The sequence below is a fragment of the Phocoena phocoena genome, chromosome 18 (genome assembly GCF_963924675.1).
Source record: "Phocoena phocoena chromosome 18, mPhoPho1.1, whole genome shotgun sequence".
Taxonomy (NCBI): domain Eukaryota; kingdom Metazoa; phylum Chordata; class Mammalia; order Artiodactyla; family Phocoenidae; genus Phocoena; species Phocoena phocoena.
In genome coordinates this window covers 8,921,574-8,944,561 of record NC_089236.1, presented here as the reverse complement: position 1 = coordinate 8,944,561, position 22,988 = coordinate 8,921,574, and the positions used below count along the sequence as shown (strand labels likewise).

The 22,988-nt window shown below is 35.1% G+C and overlaps 1 protein-coding gene across 6 annotated transcripts in view; it reads left to right on the top strand.

Annotated features, from left to right (window-relative positions):
- The first annotated feature begins 2,826 nt into the window (after positions 1–2,826).
- Positions 2,827–22,988, top strand: part of N4BP2L2 (NEDD4 binding protein 2 like 2) — a 60,766-nt gene continuing 40,604 nt past the window's right edge. Inside the window, exons 1-6 of one of the 6 annotated variants that reach the window (XM_065895974.1) lie at positions 2,827–2,944; positions 4,595–5,850; positions 11,701–11,825; positions 16,906–16,994; positions 17,380–17,456; positions 20,074–20,217. In XM_065895974.1, coding sequence (XP_065752046.1) covers positions 4,595–5,850; positions 11,701–11,825; positions 16,906–16,994; positions 17,380–17,456; positions 20,074–20,217 — 1,691 coding nt within the window. In that variant the 5' untranslated portion in view covers positions 2,827–2,944. Of the gene's footprint in view, positions 2,945–3,773; positions 3,794–4,594; positions 5,851–11,700; positions 11,826–16,905; positions 16,995–17,379; positions 17,457–20,073; positions 20,273–22,988 lie in introns of those variants that run through there. The other 5 variants (XM_065895975.1, XM_065895977.1, XM_065895976.1 and 2 more) reach the window with 5 other exon arrangements.

Below are 22,988 nucleotides of genomic sequence, written 5' to 3'. Positions count from 1 at the left end.
AGGGCGAGAGAAGAAATCCAAGTCATTTTTGCACCTAGTACTTCGATTTTCAACTCTCAGTCTGGGGAAGAAAAACTACCTTTTTAGTAGACTTGCTTATGTAATTATGTGAATGTATAAATTCTGAAACTGTTTTATGGGTAATTATGTGAATGTAGCAATTCTGAAACTATTTTATGCAGGATTAGGCAAATAAGTAAATGTGCTGTGAGGAAACAAGGTTCTCACTGTTGAAGAAGGCAGACACAAATATGAAATGGGGAAGGCAACAAAGAACACTGTGGAATTCGATTGGAACTGTAAGTATCAACATTCATGATTTCTTAAATGAAAAAAAAAATCTATTCCCCTCTCCCTCACCTCTGTCTACTGAGATGACCTGAAAGCAATAATACTGCACTATCAATAAGCACTCTTAGTGCCAAGGTCTTAGCTTCTAAATACCATTCTCCAAGAAAAAAAAACAAAAGATACCAAGACTTTTGGAGAAATTGTTGATTCTAGGGTAGGAGTAATGAATGTACAGGACAAGCTTGGAAAATCTTGTTGTGCCACAAGATAAGGAAGTGTTCAATGTGTAGGTCAAAAGGAGCCAACCTGAAGCTAGCCAAATCTCAGATAATTTGAGCATCAAAATAAATAAGGGTGGGAGAGAAGAGGCAAATCTCCCATGCAGAAGAATTCCAAACAAATTATGTAAATACCCTAATGAAGGGAGAGCACTACAGAAATGTGTGCTGGGCACAGCAACTTCCTTCCAAGGAGTACAGAATGGAAGGGGGGCGGGGGGGGGGGAAGAGTAACTTTACCGTGGAAAAACCTGATAAACACGACTTTAATGATCAAGTGCAACATAAACAATCATAAATTATGTTGGTAGTATGTACACTTGTTACAATGTGATGAAAATGACATTTTACCTCTACGGTCTTCCCCTCAAAACCCCATAACCCCAGTCTAATCATGAGAAAAGCATATATAAATTCCAACAGAAGAGCATCCCACGTGGTACCTGACCAGTTTTCCTCAAAATTGCCAAAGTCATCAAAACCAAGTAGAGTCTGAGGAACTATCACAGCCAAGAGGAGCCTAAGGAGAAATGACAACTCCATATAATATTGTATCCTGGATGGAATCCTGGAACAGAAAGGACATTAGGTAAAAAGTAAGGAAATCTGAAAAACTATGGACTGTACATAATATTACTGCATCAATATTGGTTCATTAATTGTAACAATGTACCATAATACTGTAAGAGGTTAATAATAGGGGAAACTGTATGTGGGGTGAGGGGGATACATGGGAACTCTGTACTATCTACTCAATTTTTCTCTGAACCTAAAACTGTCCTAAAAATAGTCTATTAATAAACAAACAAATAAATAAGAACAGCAATGGATTATAACGCCTTGAACAAAAAAGAATTCATAAATTCATACTGATAGTAAATAAGTAAGGAGGGCTTTACTTTATAGTAGCATCAGGACTAATAAATGCGGAGGGCTTGAAGGAGCTAGGGGGAAAAAAAATCAACATTTTGTAACTATCATTGCAAAGATCAATTGCAGTAAGGATCATCAATGGAGGCAAAACCTTAGAGTTTGATTGGGAACAAAACAGCTTGGCCTCAAAGTATCTTTTCACAGATTGCTTATGAGTTGCAAGGGGGAAAACAAACAGCAGAGAAACTGGACAACACCTTGATCCGGTGATAAAAATCAATATCACCTTATAATGGACAGACAGACATCCTGTGCCTCCGGATGTAATATCCCGAGGAAGGACACAATTTCACTTATGTGGTTGTTTCCACCGATGATGCATAATTTGAATCTAATCACAAGGAAAGATCAAATAAAGGTCGATGAGAGAAATTGTATTTGAGGACGAGTCTTTCACTGTAAGGGGATGGATTGCTTTTGGTGAGCCCTCTTGGTCGTAAGGCTGTTAAGTAATCAAATGTAAATATTCCAGACTGTGGTTTTAACTATTATATTTATAAATTAAAACGCTATCGCAACGGGTTTATTTAAATACGTATGAAGAGATTAGCAGTTTCCCTTTCAGGGACAGGAAAGAACGCATGTGAAGGAGCGGGTCTAGAGAGTGGGAAGGTGGTGGGAAGAGGGAAGGGACCCTCAACTGAGGATTGCCAGTTGTTCGGTTTATAGTTATTTGTCATTTAACAAACACTTACAAAGCACTTATTTTTACCAATCGCTGTTCTATAGAAGCGCTTTTCACAAATCGACCTTTTAATGGGAAAGCTCAGTAAACGGTCTTTACTTCCTTAAACAAAACAAAAGACAGCTGTGTCAGGAAGTGATTTTTCTCATAAGTACTCTTCTCTGTTATCAAAGCTCTGCTGCAGCGATTCTCCTCTTCGATAGAAAAACCTGAGCCTGCAATTACTGACTGGCATTTCATAGAAACGTCGGCCACCCTAGTTGACGAGACCAAATGTTAACTGCCCTTTAAAAAGACTTTAAAACATGCACTGAGAGCAGCTTATGTCTCTATTTGCGGAGCCAGGCACTCACAGTCTCTCTTCCTTCAGGGGTGGCCCTAAAGAGCAGGTCGCCACCGTTCTTAGCCGAAGTTGCTATTTCTAAACAACCTCCCGGCGCCAACCTAAGAACTAGTTCCGGTCTACGTTCGTGGTCCTTAGCGCTTGTGTCAAGCAATGGATTCTGGGAGAGGCTGAAGTTACCAGGCCGGGTGTGAACGCCGGACTTCAATTCCCACAATGCCTGGCGAGAATCCGTAATTCCTGCCGGGGCAACCGTGAGGTGGCCGCCATCTTGCGTACGGAGGGCAGGCTTGTAGCTCCGCTCCTGAGGCTCGGGCTTTTAGTCCCTCCCGGTCTCTGCTTTGGGCTGTGTCTCCGTGCTTCTTTCACCTTCTTTATTGAGAGGTAAAGGTCAATGCAGAACTGTGTTATAAGGTGAGTAGACATCCCATTTTCGGCGAGGTGGGGTTGTGGTGTTGACGTTTTCCGGTTTCTTCCTTCTTCCATTAGCGACTTGGGTTCTCCCCTGCGCTTGCCTGAACCTTTTCGTTTAGCCGTAAACGTAGAAGCCGGGAGTAAACCTTTCGGCCTCGGAGCTCTTTGGAATTCCTAGACAGAACCTGAACGTGTCTCCGTTGAGATAGAGAAATTGGGTGACGCGCTTTTGCCCGGTCTACCCTCTTTGGAGATCAGGAGGCCTTAGGGTTCAGGTCGTGTATAGGCCTCTTTCTCTTAATGCAACCTCCTTTCTCTTCCTTGGGACTTTTCTGCCGTTTCTAATGAGGAAATGAGAAGGTGAGAGGCGGCCTGGGAAGGGGCTGTTTCCGGGAGGACGGCGTTCTCTACAGGTGTATCTTCTTTCAGCCTCTCTAGGGCCTACCTGTGTCATTCTGGTTCGTCGCTTTGCCCTTTCCTTTTGCTCTCGTGTTCGAGAAGGGGAGACCAGAGAGCGGGCGGAATGAAGTATTGACTAACAGGCTTTTGAATTGTACTCTTGAGGGTCCCCCCATAAATTTCAAGGGAAGCAGAATTTATCGTCGAGATAGACAAACCATCTGGAAAAGATTAGGGCTTTGGTTTGGGGAGTTGCCAGATTTAGTTTTTAAACATAATATGACATATTTCCGTCATTCGCAGTACAACTGAAGTTATTTTTTTCTTTAAAATTAACGTAATACACCCACTTGGAAACCACTTTTACACTACTCGTAAGAGTAGGGCCCATAAAGACTGACATTTAAGTTAATTTGACATTTGATTGCTAATGAGATGTGGTTGTCTGAGGTTTGCTAAGGACCTAGTGATTTTAAACAGGAAGACGTTTATGATGCAATTTATCACAACCAGTTTGGATATGTGTCACTTTGGTTGGCAGACTTACTCTCCCTTTTATTTTTTGAATTTATTTTTTATTATAAATTATTTATGTTTGGCTGCGTTGGGTCTTTGTTGCTGCGCTAGGGCTTTCTCTAGTTGTGGCGAGTGGGGGCTACTGTTCGTTGCGGTGCGCGGGCTTCTCATTGCGGTGGCTTCTCTTGTTGTGGAGCACGGGCTCTAGGCGCACGGGCTTCAGTAGTTGTGGCGCAGGGGCTTATGGCGCAGGGGCTTCGTTGCTCCGCGGCATGTGGGATCTTCCCGGACCAGGGTTCGAACCCGTGTCCCCTGCATTGGCAGGTGGATTCTTAACCACTGCGCCACCAGGGAAGTCTTTACTTTCCCTTTTAAATACACAGCTGTATGTCTATATCATCAAAATATATATTACTGATTCAGCTTTCCGAGCTTGCTTAAATTCTTGCTTACATCCTCTAAATTCAGAAATACATCATTTAGATTTAAAGATGAGATACATCTTTTTTTAAAAAAGTATGTTTGTTTACTTTCAATGAGACCCTTCCTTTAAATCATAATGTCATACCAATAGTAAGTGGCTATAAAGTTACAATTTTATAATTTTTGCATTTTGGGAAAATGTTATTAAATGCTTATATCAAATTAAGTTTATTTCCTGTTGTTTCTGAGGAAACTTTTGTTTAGATTTTTTTTAATATTAGCTGTTAATTCTGTGATTTATTTGTTCCTCAGATGCCTTATGGTGAAATTGAAGCTAAATCCATGGGACATGGGGAAGAACTAATAAATGAACCACGCTATAAGAAATTGAAGTCTACTGAAGAGGCATATGTTTTCCCCCATCATGGTAATGCTAATTTTCACAGAAAGCAAAAGAAAACTGGAAATGATTGGGTCCCTGTGACCATCACTGATGTCAGAGGACGTAGTTATCCTCAGCAGGACAAAACCAAAACTAGAAGTTTGCTGAAACCTGTGCATGATGAGATGCTTGGTAATAGACGAGATGTTATTAATTCTGTTGATTCACAAGTTTTACAGGATACACGTCCTCCATTGGTATCCACAGATGATGAGATATATAGCACAAGTAAAGCATTTATAGGACCCATTTACAAACCCCCTGAGAAAAAGAAATGTAATGAAAGGAGGAATCGAGCAGACACTATCAGTGGTATAGATGGGAAAGGAGAACGAAAAGAGAAACAGAAATTTAATTATAAAAAATCAGAGATTGACAATGAATTATTCCAGTTTTACAAAGAAATTGAAGAGCTTGAAAATGAAAAAGGTGATTCAGAAAGCAGTTGTAAGGAACGTGAACCCTCTGAGGAACAATTCATTCCGTATTATCAGGGCCATAATAATCTGTTAAAACCTGAAGAAGAAAAGAAAAGAGATCTTACCAGTGCCCTTCAGTCATATTGGGGTTATCAGCAGTGCGTGGGGAATGAGCCAGGTAAATATCCTTATAATCGACAAGTAATACCTACCTTTTGTGACAGTTCATTTGCTTCCTTCAGGCCTGAGTGGCAATCAGTGCATTCTTTTATAGTACCACAAGACCCTCATCTTTCCAGTTTTAACTATCACTTAAATATTCAAAGATTCAACGTTTCACCAAATCCATCACCAAATATTTTCCATGCCCAAGATGGCTTTCAGATGCAAAATGGATATTATGTAAATAGTTGTCATGTTAACTGGAATTGTTTGACTTTTGATCAGAACAATGGATATACTGACTGTAGTGACATTACCAGTAGTGACCATCCCTCTAGAAATGGCTACACTGTGCAAGATGAATATGCGAATAATGGTTTCTGTGAAACCAGTGAAGGATGCTGGAAGGCTCCTTCTGTGGACAAGCATAATCGAACTGACAGGTTTATGAACCAGCATTTTCAAGAGGAAAAGTTAAATAAATTGCAGAAGTTACTTATTCTTTTAAGAGGTTTGCCTGGTTCTGGGAAAACAACATTGTCTCGGTAAGTAAAGGATACCAAGTGAATACTTGGTAATTTATTACTTAAAAATCATAAATGATAGTTGTAATCAGTGGCAAATGCTTTTATGTTTCTAGTAAAAAATCTTTAATTTGTTATACTTGAAAATGGCATCTGATGGTAAATATTTTAAAAGATGTTTTCTGATAGAGGAAAGGAGAATCGGCATATATATTTATGTTAAGATTCTGCTAAGGGCTTTAAATATAGATTCACCATGTAAAAGGACGGTGATGAAAGCAAATGCTATTTGAGAACTGTGCTGGCCTTCCCTTTTTAGTCAGCTATTCAGGAGGAGTTGAATTCATGGGTTGAAGACTTGGGCTTTGACTCAGTTATTTCACTTTGTGACCTTGGACAAGTTTCGCTGTTAATATAATGAGTAATACTTATTTTTCTGGAATTATTGTGAGAAGCAAATGAGATAACCCAAGGAAGGGAATTTTGAGTGTGTTTTAAGAACTGTGCTGTGTTCATACCATTATTGACAAAGAGAACCTTTTTTTGATTTCTTTAAGGAGTTTGAAATGAGCAATATCTGAATTAATGGAATTAGAACTGATGCTGTTTTATCATGTGCCGAAATGTTTAAAATTCCTGTTTTTGTTTACATTTTAAAAACAGAATATTGATGCATTCCAGTACATTTGTGCAGTTGTGAAAAATAGCACAAAGAAAAACAACACAAATTCTTTGTAGTTTATGTAGGATGATTCAAGATTTATGCTAGATAAGGAGAAAAAGGAAATTTATTTGATGTCTTTGGGTGAGGATAAAAAAGTCAAAGGAAAAAGAAAACAAAGTCCAAGGAACCATTTTGTAAATGTTTTATATTTATTTGTAAGACACTCTGAATCACCTGAACAAAACTTCTTCAGAAGCAGGAAATCAGAGAAAGATTAAATTATGTTGCAGACATTTCAAGCTAGATTGTAAGCTGTGATTTTGTAAATGAATTTGAATTTAAGTCTGTGTATTTTGATTCCTTTGCAGTGAAGATTTTGTAGAGAAAATAAAATTTCAGTGCTTCTTTAGAAAGAATAGAAATTAAGAGTGAAATTGTCTTACAAGCATGGGCATTCTTCTAGATTTAGAATATAATATCAGAGAAAAGAAAAGTTGAAATTTGGAAATTGGATGAAGAGATCTCCTAGCGAGGGCTTCTGGTACAGAATAAATGTAAGAAAGAATGATTAGGTTTGGAACAACATATTGGAGTATGTTGAAACTAAAAGTGAATAAAGTGTGGTGGTAATTCAGTAAAATTTCAAGGAGACATAATTGTAGTGCGAAATGACAGAGGTGATTATATATAATATGTATCTTTATTTGAGGAATTAGGTTTAATAAGAATGGAAGTTACAGTCGCAACTACCATTTCTGTTATCATTTACAACTTAGTACTTCCATATGTAACAGTGTTGTGAGATGAATTATAGTCTTTTCATTTTTTAGAAGGAGTACAGGCTAATAAAAAGAATGAGTTCAGGTTAAAGGACTTGGGAGAAGTTACAAAAACTGCTAAGAGATCAAACTGGGGATGTAAATGGTAGTGTGTTTCTTATCTAATCCTTCAGTTTAATATCTATCACATGTGTAGCCGTAGATCTGACTCCTGACTTTGAGTAGCTTGGTTAAAGAAGCAGGAGTCTCTCTTTAGGTCAGTACTTTTTTTGAATGAAGTAGAAATGGTTGTTTGGGAATGGTTAAAAAACCACATATTCTCTAGTGAGGAATGGTTTCATGTAGGATTTAGCTTTCCAAATGAGCTTTGAAAAAAGGAATAAAGATTGGGAGAATCAGAGTTGAACTGATTTGGGGCGTTAAAAGATAACGTTGTTTAGTATTGCTATGTGATAATGAGTTATAGGGGGTTAGATAAATTTCAAATTCTTTTGGGATAGTATTTAAGTCCCTTTCTTCCTTAATTTAGTCCTTACCTATCTTCATATCCTTCTGCGCTTGGACTAGTACCCTGCCGTCCATTGCAGGAGACGTAATACTTGTCTGTTCATTGTTCTCAGGATTCTACTTATTCAGAGGTTCTCTTAAATGCCTCCACTTTTGATGTTTTGGTTTCTCACCCCTCAGTTATCCTCCTTCTGAACTCATGTAGGATTTGCCTTTACCACTCTTTGCATGTAGCATAAGCTACACAAGACAGCATTATTTTTTTATTTATTGATAGCTGGACCAGGGTGGTATGCAAGGCCACTCAGTACGTCAGGAGGTAAAGGGTTCATGAAGTGTCAGTTTTACTCAGAATTATTTGGGAAAATCACTTCTTTTTTTCCCCTTTATTTATTTTTGGCTGCTTTGGGGCTTTTTTGCACGTGGGCTTTTCTCTAGTTGGCGGCGAGTGGGGGCTACTCTTCGTTGTGGTGTGCGGGCTTCTCATTGTCGTGGCTTCTCTGGTTGCAGAGCATGGGCTCTAGGCACGCGGGCTTCAGTAGTTGTGGCACGCAGGCTCAGTAGTTCTGGCTTGCGGGCTCTAGAGCACAGGCTCAGTAGTTGTTGTGCACAGGCTTAGCTGCTCAGTGGCATGTGGGATATTCCCAGACCAGGGCTTGAACCCGTGTTTCCTGCATTGGCAGGCAGATTCTTAACCACTGCACCACCAGGGAAGCCAATCACTTCTATTTTTAAATGTACATGATATATTACAAAAATATATATGGTTCTTAGAAATTAAAAAAAATAAAATATGAAAATTAACTGTAGTAGACCATTTGGGGGAATAGGGTTCTCAAAATGAGGTTTAAAGAATACGATTCACTTGTTCTTACTTAAGTGAAAGTTATAAGCACAGAGTGCATTAGTTTTCTATGGCTGTGTAACAAATTACCCTAAAGCTGAGTTGTTAAAGCAACAGACATTTATTGTCTCACAGTTTCTGAAGGACAGGAATCTGGGTGCCTCTGGTTCAAGGTCTCTAACGATGCTATGATCAAGATGTTGGCTAGGGCTGTGTTTTGGACTGAAAGCTTGTCTTGGGGAGGATCTGCATGGAATATCTCTCACAAGTCTTTTTTTTTTTTTAGATGTTGGGGGTATGAGTTTAATAATTTATTTATTTTTGGCTGTGTTGGGTCTTCATTTCTGTGCGAGGGCTTTCTCTAGTTGTGGCAAGCGGGGGCCACCCTTCATCGCCGTGCGCGGGCCTCTCACTATCGCGGCCTGGCAGCCTCTCTTGTTGCGGAGCGCAGGCTCAGTAATTGTGGCTCACGGGCCTAGTTGCTCCGCAGCATGTGGGACCTTCTCAGACCAGGGCTCGAACCCGTGTCCCCTGCATTGGCAGGCAGATTCTCAATCACTGCGCCACCAGGGAAGCCCTCTCACAAGTCTTGTTGACAAGACTCAGTTCCTTGTGAGCTGTTGGATTGAGGGCCCCAGTTCCTTGCTGTCTGTAGGCTGGAGAGTCCCTTCAGTTCTTTGCTACTTGGACCTCTCCCCATTCACAATGTGAAGAGGGAAAGTGAGCCACTTCCTGCCTCCCCATAATCTAATCTTGGAAATGAAATTCCGTATCCTGTTAGTTGGAAGCTAGTTGCTGACTCAAACCCACACGCAAGGAGAGGGGATTATATAAGGGCGTGAATTCCAGGAGGCGGGGATCTTGTAAGCCATTGGTTTTGGCTCTCCCACCACTATTTATGTGATTCTGGTGGCCTGATTTCTGAAATTATTTTCTTTTCTGGATTTAATACCATATTGGCAAGGTTGTTGTGAGAATTCGATGCAGTCATAGATGTATATATATATATAAGATGCTTGGCACATACTAGGTCCTCAAAAAAGACAGCGATTTTGAAAAAATACAAATCAAGTGGCCAGTGGGACCACATCTGAATTTTTTATTAGATACTTGATTTTTCAAAGTTGTAAATTTTGATGTTCTGAGAATCCATTTTAGTACCTGTCTTAACTTGTGAGGGTTCTTATAGAATCTGACTATAAGAATTTTGAAAATACTAATATTCTTAAATAATTTATTTTTGGTTCAAATGGGTGGTATGACATCAGATATATCTAGATTGATACAGGTATTTTGGAGATAATTCAGGGAATTTTGAAAAGATGTGTGAGCAGTCTGGGAGGAAAAAAATTCTCCAAGCTAAAATTACTTGCTTTAATTATGATTTATATATTTAAGATATTCTTCATTGAGATTTATTCATGTTTGATGTTGACTTGGTTTAATGATGTAAATTGATTTACTGTCCCTTCCCTCCCCACTTTTTTTTTTTATTTGGAAGAGGTTAAACATTTCTTGGATACAGAAGCTCCTGTGCTCTTATAGTATGTTATTATTAACATCTGACAGATCACCTAAAAAAGTAATAGAACGGGAGAAAAAAGAAAAGAAACATAAGGTATTTAGGAAAGATGGTATCAGGTTTCTGGTATTGTTGAGTGTAACTAGGTATCATATGGTTGATGATAATCAAGATCTTTTCAGGTGATTGAGCTTTGGTTTGGAATACTAATATTATGGCATTTTTATATTCTGGGTTATCTCTTATAAGCAAATAAGATGCCAAATGTGTTAGATGGTATATTTTGGGAAAATTGTGGCTGCTTAAAAAAGAAATCCAACTCCAGCCTCCCAAACAAGCAAACAAATAATTTAAATGATTTACTTTAATTTGGTTTGTTTGAAGTAATTTTAACTATAATTCTATGAGTGAAAATATATATTAAATTTTTAAACTTTTATATATGTGTTTTTATTTTTATTATAAAATATATACAATTTTATTATAACCTGAGGAAAGGAGAGATGTTTGTTATCTTAATAGTTGAAATCCTTCCTATTACCTTTTATTAGGAAGTATTCTTGGATCATCCCAGGACAGTATCATCCCTTCTACCACCTTCTACTCCCTTCCCCCTCTCAAAAAGAAATTATATTGGGCTGGCCAAAAAGTTCGTTTGGATTTTTTCCATAACATCTTACAACATCTTATGGAAAAACCCCAACGAACTTTTTGGCCAACCCCAATAGAATGATATCCAATTGCCTAATGGTTGAGGGAGGGGAGATAAATAACAAAATATTTTTGTTATTGTTGGACCTAAATTATTCTTACTGGCTTTTCCCTTTTCTCAGCACACCTCCAGTCTCTTTCATGAGTCACTGGTTATGGGAACACTCTGAACACTTGTCAGTCTCTCTGTGCTTAGAAATTAAAGATGGTATCATATTGTGAGAACAAAGCTTGATTACCACTGACTTGTTCTGAGAGTGTATTCTTTAGCGTTTAGTAATTAATTTCACTTATTAATTTAATCTCTTAAAAATTTTTAATTTGATTTTACTCTGGAGGATCATAGGTTGTTTCACAGCATTAAACCTCAAGTTCCACTTTCAGGTCATAGATGTTTGTGCTTCATAGGAATGAGTTTATCAAAGCTGTCTTCAGTCAAATATAGTTTTCCTCAGGTAAATTGCTTGCTTAGGCTTACTTGTCTTTTAGGTTACCTGTTGCACTAAATTTAGACAATTTTAGACACCAAATACAAATTCACTAAAGTTAAACCATGGATAATAGTTGACATCATTTTGGGATTGAAGAGTGTTTTTAAAAGTTGCAATACAAAAGCCACTTTAAAAAGTTTTTATTACTGGCTATTACTATGTAGATTTAAGTGTGAAGTGATGTTTGAAATCTGAAAGCTTTTTTAAGGTTCAGCTCCTGTGCTAGTCTATCTGCAGTATACTTATAAGTATGTGCCAGAAATTCATTTAATAACCTTTCCTTTGTGGCTTATTTCTGACGGTTATAGATTTTATATTGTAAATGGCACCTTTATGATTTCTTTTATTAACAGAATTCTGCTTGGTCAGAGTCGTGATGGCATTGTGTTCAGCACTGATGACTATTTCCACCATCAAGATGGGTACAGGTATAATGTTAATCAACTTGGTGATGCCCATGACTGGAACCAGAACAGAGGTTTGTTTTGGGCCAAGTCTCCCGGGATAGAATATTTGACTAGGAGTCAGAATACCTGAATTTTTATTCTCAACTTTTTACTTTTACCAGCTGGATGACTTTGACAAGCCATTGAAAGAGCTTTGAGACCCAGTTTTTCATCTATTAGAAGCAGTGATAATTATACTTGCCCTACTTGATTGAGGTTGTGAAAATCAGAGAATGTGGTTAGAATATTTTTTTAACTGTAAATAGTGTATATAAACTGGTACAATAGAGGTATGGGATATTTTGATAGACTTTATTTTATACCTCATGAAAAAATTCAGGAAACTCTTGATACTTTTGTTACGTATTCCCAAAAGTTATTTCCTTGAGTAATGCTAATGTTTTCTAAGGCTTAAATTAATGCCCATGAATATTAAAAGTTTTTTTCATTGATGTCACTTTACTTAATACATTTTTTAGAGGTATATGGATCACTTTATTTTCATTTTGGAATAGTAGTTCTTTCTTAACCTTGGCTGCACATTTGAATCACTTGGGGATCTTTTAAAAAAAGTTATGCCTGAGTCTTAGCCTCAGAGATTCTGGTTTAGTTGATTTGGAGTGGATCTAAACATCGGTATTTTTTTGAAAGTTATCCATATATTCTAATGTTGCAGTCAGGATTGAAAACTATTGATCTAGAACTATGTAAGTACATGCTTATGCTATAATCTATAATTTCTTTTTTAAAAGAAATTAAAAATGCATTGATGATGAAACATTATTTAAACCTAGAGAGATTATATTGAAGCCCACACACGCATCACTCAGAATTATTATCAGTTATCAAGATATTGCTATATTTGTTTCAACCCTTTTGCTTTCACTCCACCCTCCTTTTTTAATTTGCTGAAGTATTTTTTTAAAGCAAATTCTAGACATCATACTTCACACATTTCAAGTAAATCTTCTTACTTAATTGCAGTGCCATTATCACACCTAAAAAACAAAACAAAACCCAATTCCTTGACATCATGTAATATAGTCTGTAATCAGATCTCCCCTATTGTCTTAAATATTTCTTTACAGTTGTTTTAATCAGGATCTAAACAAGGTCTTTGTAGTACATTTGGCTTTATGATTCTTTTAATTAAGTTAATCTATAGCAGTTTTCCCTCTTTTTGCCCTCCTACCATTAACTTATTGCAGAAACTTGGTTGGTGGTTCTGTAGAGTGTCCCATAGCCTATGGTTGTCGGTTTGCTTCCTTGTGGTAATCATTTAACTTGTAGGATTTATTAGGTTCAACCTTTTTTTTTTTTTTTGTAAGTAAATGGTTGTCCCATTTTTAGTGATGGTGAGATCAGTAGCTTCAAAGGGACAGCCTAATCCCTGTTTTATTCAACAATGAATTGTTTCCTTAATCAGTTATTTCATTAAAGTTTGCAAAATGGTGATTTTCTAGGACTTTCATTCTTTCTGTGTTTAGTAGCTAGAATTCTTCTGTAATGAAGAACTTCCTCTTGCCTAGAACTAGCAACTAAGGTTACCCTAAAGTACAGTATATACAGGAAAAACAGGATAAATGCTTTTCTTTTTTTTTTTTTTTTTTTTAACATCTTTATTGGAGTATAATTGCTTTACAATGGTGTGTTAGTTTCTGCTGTATAACAAAGTGAATCAGCTATACATATACATATATCCCCATATCTTCTCCCTCTTGTGTCTCCCTCCCACCCTCCCTATCCCACCCCTCTAGGTGGTCACAAAGCACTGAGCTGATCACCCTGTGCTATGTGGCTGCTTCCCACTAGCTATCTATTTTACATTTGGTAGTATATATAAAGCCATGCCACTCTCTCACTTCGTTCCAGCTTACCCTTCCCCCTCCCCGTGTCCTCAAGTCCACTCCCTATGTCTGCGTCTTTATTCCTGCCCTGCCCCAAGGTTCTTCATAACCATTGTTTTTTCTTAGATTCCATATATATGTGCTAGCATATGGTATTTGCTTTTCTCTTTCTGACTTACTTCACTCTGTATGACAGACTCTAGGTCCATCCACCTCACTACAAGTAGTTCAATTTCATTTCTTCTTATGGCTGAGTAATATTCCATTGTATATATTAGTACCTGTTATTTTAATGTATGCAAAAACTTTGAAATAATATTCAGTTGGCTCCACGTTATAATTCAGGTGCATCAAATCCACTCTAGTTCACAAAACTCATATTTTCTGATCCAAGAAATTACTGTAAGATCCAAATATCATACAGTAAATTTTTAATAAATACAAGATATTTGTTCAAGGATTCAAGTGCCATGAACATAATCAAATTGTGTAGCTTAGGAAATCACCAACACAGAAAACAGGGTCTCCAGTTGCACTAAGGCAAGATGCTTGAGGAAATTGAGTGGAAAAATACTTTCTGTGAATATATCTGCAATTAGAGTAGTGGAAATTTTTGTCTCAGTAAAGAGTAGTTGGTGAAAATAATCACTGTGCCTCCACACTACGCCTGAATTTCTACTTATGTAAAATTTCTCCCCTCAAGGTTTTCTGTACCTTGTTTTCTTCCTTAATAAGGAAGAGCCAAATGCCCAATCATCTCTTTTTTTTGTTTGTTTAAGTTTATTTTGCCCCAGGTGTCCTGCTATAGATGCTTTAAAGCTAAAGATAACACAGATATCACTTTTTCAACTCCCAACATATGCTGGAATTCATTCCACAGCACCCTAGGGAGGGGTTGCATAGCTTTTGCCTGAATATATTTCTGATGGAGAAAATCATCAGGAAAAGAAGTTCATACAAAGTTTTGCTTTCCTTGAATATATACCTCTCTGAAATTTCTGCCCATTTGCCCCAGAGGATTTAAAGACATGCCACCTCAAAATATGCCACTTTGATATATTGATTATTTTGAGCTGAAGGCATTTGAAAAATAACAAATTAAATGCTTTTCTTTTTTAATTGTCAATTTTCAGAGCAAGGAATTTCATTGAGGATGCTTTTGAGTAAAAAGTTTAAACGTCAGATAAGTTTGATTATAAGATTATTTCCTAGTATTGGTTCTAGGATTTCTCCAAATAGAGAGTAGCATAAATTTAGAGAGTAGCATAATATTTTAAAATATTAATTCTTTTTGATTTTTTAAAATGCTGCAGCCTTACTGCCCAAATCCAATAATGATGATGTTACAGTTCCAAAAAGTGCTTGGAGTTATCGGCCCAGAGTTAAGGGGAGTAGAAGTAGGTGATTAAGTGGAATGAGCCAGTATACCTTTGGTGAACTGGGAAGTTGGTTTCTGTGAAACATTTTTTTCTTTTTGCAATACTAGTTTAGAATATTTCATTAAAATGTTCATGCCATGTGAATTCTACTTGCTGAACATATTGGTGTGTAGATAAACTACTGGTTTTATTAGTACAATAAATAGGGGCTTTTTCAAGGTAATCTTTAACCTTTTTCAAAGCAATGATAACTAGCAGTCATTAGGCATTTTGAAAATTATGAGCATTACATTTAATTTAGGGCAAAATTTCTCTTTTCTACAAATATTTATTGAATACTTTTAAGTGCCGGGCATTATTCAGGGAATATGTATCTGACTCATGTTTATTAGAAGAATCTAAATTGATCTTTAACTGCTTATAAGTTAAAAATATCTCCAAGGTGTCATTTTTCTCTTTCTTAAGAGTATGGTGGTTAATTTGTTTAAGAAAATGACTCTCTTTATTTGAGTAGTCAAACATTGTTTACTTAGGCGCTCTATTCTCCTGGAATGCACTGGAATGTGGTATTGGGTGTTGATTATTCATGGAAAGAGAATAATCTCCCCATTCCTGCAAATCAGAGATTTATTTGGTTAATAAGCTCCTCTTGTAGATAAGCTCCTCTTGTAGAACATAACTCCTTGGAGGTGTAAGCCTGTCAGACATTAGGAAAATTAATATTTTTTTAAAAAATAAAAGTTTTGATCATTGTTTGGGGATGGAACAGTGGGAGTTGATAGCATCTTGGTATCCTATTTATGACTTAGATTCTAAATGTAGTATTTAGAGACATCTTCTCCGAAATAGATATTCCACCATAGTCATTACTTCTTAACTAACCTTTAGAATTTTGTCTGCCCTTCGACATCTATGTAAGTGTTTTCATTGTGTAGAACTTAGTGGTTTGAATTCTAAATCCCAGCAAAACTTACATATCATTGCATTTTGCCTCAGCCTTTTAAATTTTATAGTGGGTTCTTAATTATCTTGCCTGTTTACACTTAAGAGGTACACACATTCCTGTCATTATGAGTGGCTCACTGTGACACTAATTCTCACCTTATGTGGGAAGAGATGGCATAGGGAGAGGGAGATATGGTTTGGAACAGTTCCATTGTAGCTCAACTCCCAATTTCAGAATCATAGTCCTAAGAAATATCCAGTCAGTTGAACTGTGGTATTTAGGTACTTGGTATTTAAGTAATGACAAATCCATAGCACTTTTTTTTTTTTTGAAACTTAAGTCTGTCTTACTTCAAAAGCATTATTTGTAATTATAGAACATTGGAAAATAAAGATAAGCATAAAATGCATATATTCCCACCACCTACAGAAGACAACTTTTAGTGTCTTAGTAACTCTTCCCACATCTTTATATTTTGACCAAAATAAGATCAGACTTACATGTTATCTTATAAATTGCCATTTTCTTTTAATAGTCTCCATCTTCCCATGTCAATAAATGTTTTCCTCTTTTCATACTCAGACCATATTCAAATGTAACTTGTTCCTACATTTTCTGTAAATGAAAGCTCTAGACTGAAGTCTTTATTAGCTGTTAAGTTCAACAAAATATTTACCCCAAAATGTCCTTTACAGCTAGTTTGTCAAAACCAGCATCTGGTCTGGAGAATATACATTGTATGTGTTTATGTCTCTTAATTCCATTTAATATAGAAGAGTGCTTTTATTTTCATGGCTCTAACTCAAAAGATTACACGGTTTTGGTTTTAAGTACAGGGATGTAGGAAATATCTTAATGAATGTTTAAATTTTATTTTGTGTATTTTTATCTAATAGTTCCATTTTTTGCTTTTGTTTTTTAAATTTATTTTTTATTTCAGCAAAACAAGCTATCAATCAGGGGAGATCTCCAGTTATAATAGACAACACTAATACACAAGCTTGGGAAATGAAACCATATGTGGAAATGGTAAATATGAGATATGAGAGAGTTTTTATATTATCAATTTTTTCATATTCTGAAATTTTGGTTACATTGATCTTTATTACTAAAACACTTGTCCTTGTTCTCTGAAGAGGTGTGTTCATTTGCTTAGTTTTTTTAAAAATTGGGAATGGTGCTTATTAAGCAATATGTTTATCTTGTTAGTTTTGCCTGGACTTGAGGATAGTAATTGGAATTTGTCCATTAAGTGGTCTTAAAATATTTATAAACTGTATTATTTTAAAAGTAAAACTTTTCTTGGTTGAACAAATTTAGAAGTATTGTCTAAGTGAAATTTATATCTGTCTGCCATCTTTTTACTTTAAGACGTATTCCCTGGGTTTTTGTTTTCTTCCTTTCTTTTGTGTAGGCCATAGGAAAAGGATACAGAGTAGAGTTTCATGAACCTGAAACTTGGTGGAAATTTGATCCTGAAGAATTAGAAAAGTAAGGCACTCAAAAAATTTGTAATCCCTTATCTTTTTTTTCTCCTTTACATGGTCAATTTCTTTACTAGCTTTTGCTTGTTATATCTTTGGTACCTGTGAATAGGGACTACTACTACTCACTTTCTGTTAAGAGGAACATTGACTTAAATGCAAGGTGTTTGAGGATCTTTGCACTGCTAAATTGCATTAAATATTCCTTGTTAAGTGTGTTTGTTATTTTTCTTACGTGAATTTCTGCATTGTTTCCCAATTTGTTGAATGCTAATGGAGATCCGGAAAACTGAGAGAAAAGTTAGGACTTTTCCCTCTGCTTTTTAGCTAGGCCACTTCTCTGCATTGCCTTTCCAACTTCATCTCCTTCCCATTTTAGATCCCATCACCCTTTCACCTGGTGCTTTTATCTCTCCCCTTTTCCCATCTTTACTGCTACGATCCATTATCCCATACCCAAGATTCTGGGAATCAATGTGTTTTGGAATTCAGATTTTTTTTTTTTTTAATTTTAGAAAGGAAGTATATAGTGCATATACCTAATTGTAACACTCCTAGCAGAGTTTGGGGCAGTATGGTATATAATCAGACATCTTAATATTTCTGCAGCAGATCACGAATGGTCAGTCTAAGTAGAAAGTAAAGATTCTACATTGTTTAATGTTAATTCTGAGTAGATCATGCTGCCAAATGAGTACAGGTGTGGTTAGACTTTGCTGCTACATGAGTCAACAGAAAACTGAATTTTTAGAGCATTTTAGATTTCAGGATTTGTGGTGAGAGATTGTAGACTTGTATTACATTCAACCCTGCTCTTCCATTTGTCTTTACCTTCATCCCTTTCCCCTAGTTTTCCTGACTATGACTCGTTTTTCTTTCTTCATTTTCACTCGGACACAACCCCCTTTTGGAAACAACTTTAAGATGTAATTCACATACCTTACAATTTACCCATTAAAAGTGTACAATTCAGTGGTTTTCAGTGTATTCACAGAGTTGTATGACCATCACCTCTCTTTGTAAAACCATTTTTTCCTCCCACCTCAGTTTGCCCTCTTCTAGCTTAAAACTGTTATTCTGTGTATGGTGTTCAACTAATTTAATTCTTCCCCCTTGCCTTTCATTCCTTTTGTACCTTTGAATTTTTATTCCTTTGGTTACCTTTCTTTCCTTTTCTGACTTGCATGCCAGATCAAATTTATGAAGAGTTAAACTGATAAATATTATTAATATCTGGTATTGTTTGCCTGCCTCTGTGTATATTGCACCTCAGGTAGAAGAGAATTTAAAAACTAAAGATATTTGGGTTATGCTGAATAAATGAATTATTGAAATTGTTATACAGTTAGGCTTTATTTACATTTGAGACTGTTGAAATGTATTACAATTCTTAATATAAATTAACTTTACAAAATAAAGTAAGTTTAACTGATATCTAGTATAGTTTGACAGATTTTTTTTTGTAAAGAATTGGTTGAATCATCAATTTTGACTTCTTGTGGGTTTCTATAGCTTGGCCAGTTTCAACCTCGACCTCAGATCTCTCTTTTTCTCTCTCTTTTTTATTTTTCAATCTTCTATTTTTTCTCTCTCTTGCTTTCTCTTCTCATCTTTAACCTAAACATCAGTAGTTTTGAAAACTAAACATTTATGTCTTTTTTCTGGAAAAATGAGTTAGTTTTAGTAAATCTAGAACTATAACATTAAATATAAAATATGTTCTGTGTGTTTTGCCATGTCCAAGTCAAGTTACAGAAAACTACAAGTATAGAATACATTGTAAAAATTTCTTTCAGGGTCAAGAATAATTTTTAAACCACTTTTTGTTATCATAATTAAACTCGCAGAAAAGTACATAAAATATAAATATGTAGCTTAACAAATTTCTTATAAAACAGATATTCATTTAACCATTACCCATGTCATGAGAGCATTACCAGCACTTTAGAAGTTTTTTGAGTTCCTTTTCCCAGTAACAATTCCGTAATTCCCTGGTAATTACTTACTTGCTTTTCCTTAAAGCTTTTTTTTTTTTTTTTAAATATCCTTTGCTTTAGCATCATGGTTTAATTTTTTCTCAAACTTTATATAAATAGAATTACAGTATATATTCATTATATCTAGTTTCTTTCACTCAACATTACATTTGTGAGATATGTACAAATTGTATCTGTAATAATATAGTTTGGTATCAATAATAATTTTTTAGTAACGCAAGTGTGCTAAAATAACTTTTAAAAGTGATATATATTTTATATTGATTTTTGTCAGTCCTGGAAGCCCACTCAATTCTTCTATAATTTTCAAAACAGTATCATAATTTTTTACTCTGTTGTTTAAAAAGAGGGGAAGATTAACTCAGTGGTTCTGTGAATCAGTAGTTAGTTCTGTGTGAAGAAGGTGTAATTAGTTAACATTTTGCTATGATTTATGGGATCTTTAAGCCTTTTTAAGATATTGTTTAAACCTGAGAGAGCCTTTTTTTTTAATGTGAGGTGTATCTTCTGGTATTTATTTGCAAAATGTTATTTGAAATCTGTACTCTATTACTCTAAAACAGTTTAATCTCTAAGCCTACACATTCTAAAAGAAAAAAGAATTAAAATCCTTTTCTTTTTTGGTAGGAGGAATAAACATGGTGTTTCTCGAAAGAAGATTGCTCAGATGTTGGATCGTTATGAATATCAAATGTCCATCTCTATTGTAATGAATTCAGTGGAACCGCCACACAAAAGCACACAAAGACCTCCTTCACAGGGGAGACAGAGGTGGGGAGGCTCTCTAGGCTCACATAATGAAGTCTGTGTTACAAATAATCATTAAGTTGGTTATTTTCAGCTAACACATTTGTTGCGTGCCCTTGAAAAAAAAATTAGAGAGCCTGTCTTGAAGTTTAAGTAGTTTCAAATTTAAAAAAAGACTACTTTGCCTCACAAAAGATGTTCCCAGCAAGTTGTTTAAATTCTAAAGTGTAAATAAAAATTATATAAAATTGTATTTTAAATGTTTTTATAATCTTTTGTTGTAATACCTTTGTTTATTATGAAGATACCTGAGTAGAGTGGGTAGGAACCAGAATGTTTTTCTGTAATTGAATTTTAAACTAATTTTATCTTTTGTAGATAATGTCAGACAGTTTTATAGTTCATACCGAAATTCAACTTTTCATAAAACTTTAGTATTTTTCCTTGACTATCTTAAATATATAAGAAATACTAACTTGTTATAGGCACCTTAGTTGATTCCTCTATTCATTATACAGGTAAAATTATGTTTCTGCAAATTCATCTGTGTGAAAAAGTGTTTCTAAGCTATAACTAGCATATCCCTTATTTAAAACAAAATTCTCTATCAAATACCACACAGTAAGTGTATCAGTCACCTGGGGTGTTTTCTCCGTAATATACGTTTCATCACCCTTCTTCTTAAGCCATCTCCTATCTCCCCAAACCCCTGATTCTGGAATGCATAAACAGGGCAATCACTATATAGTTTGCAAAAGCTCTTCAGGCTGTTTTGATAGTATATCACTTTTCTCTATTTAAATTAAAACAGTGTAATTCTAATATAAAAAATACTTTAGACAGTTCCTTAGCATTAGTTGTAGGAAGATGTGTCCCATAGGATATTTTACTTCTCCAGGTTTTAGTTTTTCTGTAGAGACAACTGTGTATCTCACTGGATAGTTTTTGTTGGATTGTGTTCTATCACTTAAAATTTTTAAATTGAGATGGGATTCATTTCAGAGATCTTGCAATTCATCCTAACTTTGCTTTGATTTATCCATTTTTAGGAAAAAATGGAGCTAATTACAACTACTTTAAAAAATTTTTATGTTTTACATGATAATAGTTTGTCCTTTAAGTTTTCTTTCTCCTAAACCAGCCCATTCCTAATCCCATAATCTTTCTTTTTTTTTCTTTAATTTTTATTTTATGTCAGAGTATAGTTGATTAACAATGATGTGTTAGTTACAGGTGTAGAGCAAAGTGGTGAATCCCATAATCTTTCTTCCAATGTTGTTTTAAAACCTTTGGTGTTTTTTCAGCTGTAAATGTTCTCTCCCATCTTTATATTACTTTTTAACTAATATTAAATTATTAAGTGATATTAAGTTGCAAGACTCAAAGCTAAATATTAGTACTCAGCAAGGTCTTTATTGCATTACCTTTAGTGAGATAAGAATATGATTTCTATTTATTTGTACTAACAGTGCTGTTTACATTTAAATGGGTATTACCATGCTTTATTTTGTGTAACACATATGTATGTTTGTATATATTTGTTCATCCTAACTAAATATGATGTAGTAGGAATATGCTAACTCATGTTTCTGTGTCAATGTATATATATTTATTTATATCAATACATACACACATTTCCATTATTCACTATTTTCATATATTTTTTTGTTTCAGAGTAGTACTTCTTAGTATTTGGGCTTACTTTTCCCAGCATTTTATTATGTAAATTGACATTTTGAAATAGTAAAGGATTTAATTTTGTGACAGGTAGGTATATACTGTGCGTCCCTTTCCCTTTGTCCTTCTAAAACTTTACTCAGAAATAATAGTACTGTAAATCTATAGTATTTGAACAGTAGCCAGTTTATTTCGAGGATGTAGAGAATTGCCTTCGGAAGATACAGATTATGAGGAAACATGTTCATGATAGTAAGTCTAAAATAAATTTCCAGATTTTATTACAGATTCAACTTATCCCCTAGTACTTCTGAATAGTAAATAATCATGCAGAGATTGTTAATCATTGCTGATTATTTTTTAAAATTATAAATGCTTATTGAGGCAGGGAAATTAACATTCTGGAAGACTTTTTTTTTCTTCTTTTTTTGCCGCACTGTGTGGCATGTGGGATCTCAGTTCCCTGATCAGGGATTGAGCCCGCGCCCCTTGCCTTGGAAGCATGGAGTCTTAACCAGTGGATCACCAGGGAAGTCCCTAATGTTTTGTTTTTTTTTTTAAGACAAAGTAAATTAAAAGTTCCCCCAAGTATTGTGGCTAATTTTATTGTATTTTTTGAACAATAACAGAATAGAGGAATTAATATGCAATAAAAGATACCAGAATCACTATTATAAGTCATTGCTTGATGTTAAAAATCTGAAAAAATATAAAATTTACCAAGTCAGGATTTTTCATCAAAATCTTTTCTTCTATTCAGATATATTCTTTTTTTAAATTTAGGTATATTCTTAATGGAATAGTTCCCCCAGCTGCTACCTGCCATTCTGAGTTGGTCTCCATCACAAAGAATAAAATGGGCATTACTCATCATATTCAACTAAGGTGAACATTTTAGTTAAACAGAATATATTGATAGCTTCTAGTTTGGTTCAGAAAGATTAACTTGTTTTTTCATAGGCTTTCATAACTTGTTTTTTCATAGCCTTGTTTTTTCATAGACGTGAAAAATCACTTCTTTTTGATAAGTAAATTTATAGTTTTCTATATGTCATAATACTGCTAATAAAAATATTTGTGTGGTAATTAAGTTGAACTTTTGATACTGCTTTTTACAT